Raw genomic sequence first — 10,103 nt, 5'->3', positions numbered from 1 at the left:
ATGATCAAATTTATGTTGTTTTTTTCCTCTGGATACGCTTTTATGCTCGCCGGAGAACTATTTCATACTGGCGTCCGCCATTGTTCCGATAGTTTAGAGCCAGTATTACTTAGTTACCATGCGTCATAAGGAAGGAAGTGACGTTACGACTGTTGAAGAGTATTTCTATTGTTTATTTCACGCACAAGAAACCAGGATAAACCACCGACACCGTAGGCCCAATGGCTCGGAATGACTTATGACTTCAAAACGTTTTGAAGTAGAGTGTAATTGATATCTGTTTTAGCAATCACTATGGAATTGTGTCATTTGAACAGCAGACTTGTCTGAAATAAGAAACCATTATGAAAATTTGCAAGAACGTGCTCTAATGAAATGGAGAAAAAAGAGACCAAAGTTGTAATTTGATCATCAGACATGTCTGATGTAAGAAACTAATATGAAAATTTGCAAGAATGTGCTCTAATGTTATGGAGAAAAAAAAATGGACCACGGCTATTGGAAAAGTTTGGGTCTCTTTTATCAGCTTGGGGGCAACGTGACTCAGCGGTGCGGTCTTTTCTTCATACCTGAAAGGTACCGAGTTCGGTCACCCACCGCTGCGCTGTGTAGCTTTGAGTAAGTCACCTCTCTCGCCCTAGCTCAATTTGCAGTGCTGCACTGCCGCTAACGCCTGGGTTATTCCAGTCTTCCCTTGGAATAGACCCTAGAGACGCATTTCCTCTATGGGATGAATAGAGGGAATTTTATTTTTATTTGTTTTATTTATTTGATTTATTTTTTATTTTAACACACTTAAGAGGCAATGATTGGTTTTGTTTAAAACAAACAAACACTACCCAGAACAACTTGTGTTTACATGGGATATTTCAAGATATGGAAATGGAACAAAGTATGTTCAGTTATATCAGTTTTCTTTGTCATTTTTTCTCATAAAGTATTGAAATTACTGATTATTGTCAATTTTTTGTCTTTCAGATTTTGTTTGCTTGTTTTATTATTAATATTATTATTATTATTATTATTATTATTATTATTATTATTATTATTATTATTATTATTATTATTATTATTATTATTATTATTATTATTATTAAATTATTATTATTATTATTATTATTATTATTATTATTATTATTATTATTATTATTATTATTATTATTATTATTATTATTATTATTATTATTATTATTACTATTATTATTATTATCTGCGTGGCAGCCCTGATCTCATTTTCATATATATATATATATATATATATATATATATATATATATATATATTTTTTTTTTTTAAATGTTTCGACGAAAGGTGCTTTAGAAATATGCTTATTATTAATATTATTATTATTATTATTATTATTATTATTATTATTATTATTATTATTATTATTATTATTGTTATTATTATTATTATTATTATTATTATTATTATTATTATTATTATTATTATTATTATTATTATTATTATTATTATTATTATTATTATTATTAAGAAATGATTCAGGTTATTTTATAGCTTAATATACCATACTATTGTCATGATTATGATGTGAAAAACTATTTGTAAAATGATATTCCATTTCGTCCCTCACATTCAGTAATCGTGAGTCCAGGTAGTCAGTCATGTTTTGTATTGGTTTGTAGAAATCTTGCTTTTGAGTTTGGGTGTGTGACTATAATATATTTAGTTGATTTGATTTGTGTGTCGTTTTTGATGTGTCCATTTAGTCAATGCGTGTGTCGTTTTTGATGTGTCCATTTAGTCAATGCGTGTGTCGTTTTTGATGTGTCCATTTAGTCAATGCGTGTGTCGTTTTGGGCAAAGTGTAGGATTGACTTTTTATATTATTTTAAGCAATGATTGAATTAATTTGTCAATTTATTCTTTAGATGGTTTATGAATCAATACAGTAGCAAGATAAGTTATTTTTAAAACCCTTGATAATTCTAATAAATATTTAAATTAAAATATATTTAAGAGTTAGGGAGAAAGGAAGGGGGGTGTGGGGGGTGTTGTTTGCTATAATCTTGGTTCTTTCAATGTTGTTTTCACAATATAAGTTCTTTCTGATTTATCACATAGCCTTGAAATAGGGATAGATGTGCTATTTAAGTGGAGCAGTTATTAGTAGAAAAGTCTGTTTGTATGTATAAGTCTGGGAGGCGTACATATTCTGTTTGAAATGAAAGCAAAAAGTGATGAACAGATTTGTGGACTGAGAATGAAATTTGAAATGGTATATAATGTTGATGGTCTGTTTAAAAATAATCTAGAGATTAAAGTTTGAATTGTCAGGGAAAATAATGTAAATGAAAAAATTATAGAAATATATATATATTTTTTTATTTTGTCAAAAATGAAAATTAAAAAAAAAAAAGATTTTTCATTTGATGTTATCGGAATCTGTAAAAAGATCTTTCTTTATTGTCAGAATTATTTATGTAAGCAATTTTTAAATTTTAAAAGGAAATGAAAAGAAATGAAAAATTAGCTGGCTAACTATGTTTCCTTTTTAAATATTAATAGATTTCTATCTTTTTTCTTTTAAAAAAGAATAATTTTTTTTTGGTTGTTGTTTTTGTTTGTTTAAATTACATCTATGCTAGAGTTTTGTCAATTTGAATAGCATCTGTGCTAGGATTTTGTTTCTTAAATAGTATTTAGTATTTAGAGACGGTTGGCCAAATATGAAGAAAAGGTTTTCTTGTCAAAATGGAACAGATAAAATGTGTTTTGTAAGTGTATGAATGTGTTCACAAATTTACCACTTGGGGGTTTTGTGATCTATAGTTTGGTGTCTACTAACCCAACCACTCCTACTTTGAATGAAAACCTCTGAACACCATTCTTAATTTTCAGCACCACCTTTAGAAGGCTTTTCTTTTCTTTTTTCATAGTTTGATCCATACATTTGTTTTGAATACACTTTATCGTCTTGGATCGGAAATAAAAAAAAAAAACGTATGGGATAATTTGATTGTTGAAAATTGAATTTATATTTTTAAAATATATGTCTTATTTTATTGGGAAGAATAGACAAAGTGTCAAATTTATAAATATGAAACTTGGATTAAGAATGATGTTTTATTCGGGAAGGATGGATATAGTTTCAAATCTGTAAATATGAAACTTGGGTTGAGGAAAGATGTTTTATTGAGGAGAAGACATTTAGTTTCAAATTAGAATAAAACGAGATTTAGGTTAAGGAAAGATCTTTTATTGGGGAGAATGAATAATGAATCTAGTTCCTGTTAGCATGAAAGACAGAAATGTTATATTTTTAACGATTTTAACATAAGTTGACACTTTTGCACTTGGTTCACCTGGTCGTAATACCAGACAGAGGTGATGGGTCATATATAGGAATTGAATCATGAGCAGAAATGACAGAAATTTTTATTGCCAACCTGCCTACTATTACGAAAAGTTCGCAGAATTACGAGATTTTGGCTACAATTTCAGAATTTCGTGTCAATTTATTAAGTCATTAAAACTTATTGAAAATGAAAGTTGATGCCAGACTACAAAATTTTAAAGATTTTGTGAAGTGTCATTTAATCCTTGTTAGGGTAAATGTTGATTTTTAAAAGTTAACTATAGAGATATACAATTTTTATCCCCTAAAAATTACGAATTTTTAAATTTTCAAGTTAGCAGGTCTGTTATTGTTTCAACAAATAAATATACTGTATATCTACAGTGTGGATTGTCTCAACAAATAAATATACTGTATATCTACAGTGTGGCTTGTCTCAACAAATAAATATACTGTATATCTACAGTGTGGATTGTCTCAACAAATAAATATACTGTATATCTACAGTGTGGATTGTCTCAACAAATAAATATACTGTATATCTACAGTGTGGATTGTCTCAACAAATAAATATACTGTATATCTACAGTGTGGCTTGTCTCAACAAATAAATATACTGTATATCTACAGTGTGGCTTGTCTCAACAAATAAATATACTGTATATCTACAGTGTGGCTTGTCTCAACAAATAAATATAGATAGTTCGAAGATGACGTCACTCATGTCTTTGTTATTGTTTTTTGCCATCTGCGTTTATGAGTAATGCTCACTGAACTGTATTAACCCGTCTATAAACATTCATGGATACACACAGTTTTGTGTGTTGGTCCGTTATACTTCTGGATGGCAATGTTATGAGCTTCTTAGCCAAGCGCATACTATCTATACTGTATATCTATATACTTATCTTTCCTCAGTGCCCAGCGTCAAAGTCAAATCCATAATCGCCCTGCCCCTGGAGGAGGCCGTCCCAAACCTGTCAGCAAGCCCCGCCCCCTTCCCAAACTGCCTCACTGTCGCTGTCTGTACGCATACGATGCCCAGGATGTGGATGAGCTCAGCTTTAACGAGGGAGATATGATTGATATCGTCAACGAAGGTAGGCGTGCAAATGATGGATGGTGGGCAGAAGGTCTGCTCTATGTCTTCTCTGTACCTTATGTCTGTTTTCCGAGTTGCTTTTTGTCTTTGTCTTGGAATGGAATTACTTAGTTTTGTCCTTGCCCTGACTAGAGTCCTTGACTTAGAGGGAAACAGTCAAATGTATAGTTATAGTTTTGGAAGATGATATTTTTTAAATTGTGAAACATCTCTCTATTATGTACTGATACATTTGTTTTTGGTTATAAATATATATTGGTTTGTAAATATGTGAGTGTATTCCTAATAATGGGGACCTGTGTTTGCGTCGTGATGAAACTTTTAGGTGATCTCAAACTAAGTCCACTGATCTATAGTATGCTCTTTGAATCTTCATCTGTTTCCTATTTGAACCCTTCTCCTTTGTCTTAATTTTTCTCATCTGCTTTCAATTGTAAATCCATAACTTTTTTGACTCTTCCTTTTTATTGGCGCTGAAATGACCTCAATGTATCGCAAGCGCCCTAAAACCCTTAAAAACAAAAACAAAAACAAAAAAACAAACAATGCAATGGAAGTGTAGCTTTGTGATCTAGTGTTATGACACTGCTAAAGACCTGAAGGTTGAAGGTTTAGATCCCACAGTGGGTTGTTGTGCAAAGTAAAGTTGAGTGCCTGGAATTGGATCTTCACTCACATTATCTCACCACACACAGGTGTAAAATGAGTATGTGGAAGGTAACAGCATTATCCCTACAACAAGAAGACATTATATTGCCTTACAGGCCTAATCTTGGGGGGGGGGGGGGGGGGGGGGGGGGGCTGATAGCGTAGAGCGCTGTCTTCACATGCAAAGGGACCAACTTCCATCTTAGGTGTAAGGTGATTACCTTGTAAAGCGCTTTGAGCACATTTAGTGGATATTGCGCTATATAAAGCTCATTATTAGGTGAATAGAGATTTTTTTTCTGAGCAGTGATTGGGTAGCTGGATCTCTTCGATCTTGTGGAAAGTACTCTGCGATTGACTAGCATCCTATCCAAAAGATAGCAAGCAATTGCTTTTGTTCATTTCATGCTCAAGAAAGGGGGATCTACTCCAGCTCCACAGGCGATGTGGTCTTGTGGTATGACACTCGTTTTCGGATCGGGTTCGAGCCTTGCTCTGCGCATAGTGGAGTCCTTGGAAAAGGCTCTTTACTCACATTCTCTCACTGTACTCAGGTGTAAAATGAGTACCTGGCTGTTAACAGCATTGTCTCTGTCCGAAAAAAAATTGTAATATCACCTAACAGGCGTCATGTCACGTCCTACATGTTAAGTGTTGCTGTTGACCAGGGACCACCCTTGGAAAGCGCTTTGAGCACATTTAGTGGATATTATGCTATATAAAAGCTCAATTAAAAAAAAAAAGAAAAAAGAAAAGAGGCTTTTACTGTATTGCTCCTATATTGGGAAACTGTCTGAGGGGAAGAGAAAAAGGGACAATTTGAAAACCACCCAAAGATGGTGGACTGTTGAGAAGGAGTTGGTTTATACGCTGTTCTACTATTTTTGTTTTTGTTCTTGGCTGAAGCAGGTTTTAGTGCCCAAAACCTTCCTTGATAAGTATTTTGTTCTTTTTTGATGCTGTTCTATTCATTTTGGATGGTTCTTCACTAGACAGGGTTATTTTTGTAATGAGAGATGCTGGCATCCATCACATTAAACATGAAAAAAAAAATAATTGAGCTTTTATATAGCGTAATATCCACTAAACATGCTCAAAGCGCTTTTCAAGGGGTCCCTGGACAACAGCAACACTTAACATGTAGGATGTGACATGACGCCTGTTAAGTGATATTACATTTTTTTTTCTTTTCGGACAGAGATAACACTGTGTGTAATGGCTACATACTCATTTTACACCTGAGTACGGTGAGAGAATGCGAGTAAAGAACCTTTTCCAAGGACTCAACTTTGTGCTGAGTGAGGCTTGAACCCAGGACCTTCCGATCCGAAAGCGAGCGTCTTGCCACAAGACCACATAGCCGATGCTGGCATTCATCACGTTTTGATGGTGTATTTTTGTTGTTGTCGCTGCTTTCATCATACAGTGGAATCCCATTAAAGCCAACACCCCCAGACCAGAAAGGTTGATGGTTGACTTTAAGCAAGGTTGACTTTATCCATTATCAATGGAACACATTTTGATAAAGAAAAAAAAAAAAAGAGCTTTTATATAGTGCAATACCCACTAAATGTGCTCAAAGCGCTTTGCAAGGGGCCCCTGGCCAACAGCAACATTTAACATTTAGGACGGGATGTGGCGCTTGTTAGGCGATGTTGTCATTTTTTTCCGGACAGGACAACGCTATTAATGGCCAAGTACTCATTTTACACCTGAGTACGGTGAGAGAATGTGAATAAAGAGCCTTCTCCAAGGACTCAACTTTGTGCTGAGCGAGGCTCGAACACAGGAACTTCCGATCCGAAAGCGAGTGTCATACCACTAGACCACATAGCTGCACACAGATAAAGAACAGACAATCTGGGACAAAACAAGAGATGTTGATTTCAAGCATGAATTGTCTTTAAGAGTGTTGACTTTTTGTGTTGATTCCTCTGTCATTGTTGTTGACAAGGTTGTAGCTGAAATAAATGCGATTGGTATATTCTTTTTCATTGCTTCCTTTTTTTATTTTTCAGATCCATCTGGTTGGTGGAAGGGCAAGCTGAGAGGGAAAGAAGGATTGTTTCCTGCTAATTATGTGGAAAAGATGTAGTTTTTTGTTTGTTTGTTTTTGTTTTTTTTTAAAACCATTTTCATAGCCAGGTTATTGTGATTTAGCGTCAAAATGTCCTGGAATTTCCTGCTATCATTAACTGTCACAGCTGTCATTTTAATGGATGTCCACAGTTGGACTTAGTCCAAGCCAAATGTCATGTGTAAAATATCATGTGATCAGATCTTACCAAACAATCAACCTTAAGCTGTATATAAACTCCACATGACTGTGACGAACCGTCTCAAAACGGTATTATATTATGGGTGGTGAGAATGGGGTGTTTATGAAGTCAACGCGTGTCTAACACAGCATACATGCCGAATCTTACGAATTTTTCGTAATTTTACGAATTTGAGACAAATTTCATGGCCAAATACGAAATTTTATGGAAAATTATGAATTTTTAATTCTTAGTATGATAATAATAATAATAATCTGGGTGGGGATCCTGACCTCCCATAGCGGGCAGGGAGGTACATACTGTGTCTTCTATCCCCTTATATCTGTTTTCCAACATGCTTTCTGTCTTTGTCTTGGAATGAGATTACTTGGTTTTGTCCTGGCTCTGGCCGGAGTCCTAGCTGGGAGGGAAACAGTCAAATGCATAGTTATTGTTTTGGGAGATGATATTTTTTTCCTTGTAAATCATCTCTCTGTTATGTATTATTATTTTTATTTTGAATGTATAATGTAAGCATTTGAGTGTGTTCCCCTTTGTTGGATTTTGTGCTTGTGTCTGGATGAGACTTGTAGGTGATTTCAAACTAAGTACATTGGTGGTATGCTCTTGGAATCTACATCTGATCCCTATTTGTTCTCAGTTCCCCTTTGTCTTACTTTTTCTTGGGTGCTTTAATTGTAATTCTAGAACTTTTTACTATCCCATTTTCTTCCTTTTTACTGGCGCTGATATAACCTCAATGTGTTGCAAGCGCCGTAAAACCCTTAAAAACAAAAAACAATAATAATAATGATTATAAGAAGAAGAAGAACAACTACTACTACTACTGCTACTACTACTATTACTACTACTATAATAATGATGATAGTAATAATAATAATATTGTGGTTGTTCATACACATTTTCAGAAATTACGAATTTCCTTGTCAAGTTACAAAAAATTGACATTAAAATGACTAAATTTGAAGTTTTCAATTTGGCAAGTCTGACACAGCACACATGTAAACAACGATATATTTTTGGGGGACTTGATGGTTTCTACGAGTCTAAACTCACAAAATCAAGTAATTCATTAGAACAGCTAAACTACAACACTGAGATATCAATCCCACGTGGAAATGTCTTTGTGATTATTCTTTGTCCACCAATCAAGGGACTGAATTTGGTAGATAACGCAATCACCCAATAATTTTGCATTTTAAGCTTGAGTTTTTACAATTCCAGTTAAAATTATTGCGTTCGTTCATTGAAAGGATAAGAGTTTTTTGTTTCTTCAACGCTAATTCTCTTCGAGTTACCATAGTTGAAAATCAAACAAATTTCCTGGGTGGAGTTCCCGACCTCCCGTAGTGGGCAGGGAGGCACTTACTGTGTCTTCTATTCCCCTGTAACTGTTTCCAAACATGCTTTCTGTCTTGGTCTTGGGATGAGATTACTTGGTTTTGTCTTGGCCCTGGCCGGCTACCCTGACTAAGAGGGAAACAGTCAAATATGTAGTTAGTTTTGGGAGATGGTTTTTTCCTTGTAAATCATCTCTCTTTTATGCATTGTATTATGTTTTGTTTACATATTATAATATTTGATTGGTAAAACATTTGAGTGTATCCCTCTTAGTGGGGACCTTTCCTTGTGTCTGGATGAGACTTTTAGGTGATCTCAAACTAGGTACTTTAATAGTATGCTCTTGGAATCTACATCTGTTTCCTATCTGAACCAATTCCCCTATGTCTTACCTTTTCTTGGGTGATTTAATTGTAATTCTAGAACTTATTACTTTCCCATTTTCTTCCTTTTTACTGGCGCTGATATGACCTTAATGTGTTGCAAGCACTGTAAAACCCTTAAAAACAAAAACAGCGAACAAATTTCTTTGATTTCTCATTCATATGAACTCAAAAGAGTTAAAAAGCACAGATTTTCATATTCTTATTAGTCTATTTTCTTCATCTAGATCAAATAGATTAAATAGATGTCAAATGAGTACCTGGCCGTAAACAGCGTTGTCTCTGTCGGAAAAAAAAATTTGTAATATTGCCTAACAAGCATCGTGTCTTGTTCTATATGTTAAGTTGTAAAGTGGTTTGAGCACATTTAGTAGATATTGCACTTTATAAAATCTCCAGGTTTTAGACCAATCTGACATAATACTGTTTTGAGGTAGCGGATCACAATTATTTTAAAAAAAATTATTTTGTGTATGTGTGTATATGTGTGTGTGTGTGTGTGTGTATATATATGTGTGTGTATGTGTATATGTGAGTGTATATGTGTGTGTGTGTGTGCTTTCACAAAGCCTTCTTGCCCAAGACTAGATGAAATGTGATCCACCGTGTGTCAATCTTGTATTATGTGGGAATTAATGGAGGTGAAGAAAATGGAGGTTGAGGGCTTGAAGTGATAAGAATTTGGAAATAGAAATTGTTTTAAAATTAAACAAACTAATTTAATCCTCCATAATTAAATAATAATTTATTTTAACTTGAGTGTTTGGGTAAAGCATACGATTAACGAAAAAAAAAAAAAATATACAAGTAAAAGAAAAAGAAAGAATAAGTGTAGAATTTTTATTAATTTTTTTTTTTTTAATGGAAAAGACTCATTTTGGATACCTCCTATATTCCTGAGGTTAAAATCAAAAGGCAAAAGATTCTATTTTAAGCATTAGGTCATCAGCTTCACTCGGACACAATACCGTTTTGAGACGATATGCCACAAATATAGTCCGATCCTAGCCGACACTCTGGCTACTGTGTAT

General features: G+C 33.8%; 1 protein-coding gene across 1 annotated transcript in view; it reads left to right on the top strand.

Annotated features, from left to right (window-relative positions):
* The window catches only part of LOC144966111 (unconventional myosin-Ie-like), a 50,200-nt gene extending 40,305 nt beyond the window's left edge, over nt 1–9,895 (top strand). Inside the window, exons 29-30 of the mRNA XM_078902207.1 lie at nt 4,238–4,419; nt 7,088–9,895. Coding sequence (XP_078758333.1) covers nt 4,238–4,419; nt 7,088–7,164 — 259 coding nt within the window. The 3' untranslated portion in view covers nt 7,165–9,895. The remainder of the gene's footprint in view (nt 1–4,237; nt 4,420–7,087) is intronic.
* The last annotated feature ends 208 nt before the right edge of the window (nt 9,896–10,103 follow it).

This window comes from Berghia stephanieae, chromosome 2 (assembly GCF_034508935.2).
Source record: "Berghia stephanieae isolate SIO BIC M18660-M18661 chromosome 2, UCSD_Bste_1.3, whole genome shotgun sequence".
Lineage (NCBI taxonomy): Eukaryota > Metazoa > Mollusca > Gastropoda > Nudibranchia > Aeolidiidae > Berghia > Berghia stephanieae.
Note: the sequence above shows the minus strand (reverse complement) of the source record. Positions and strands in the feature narration are given on the sequence as shown.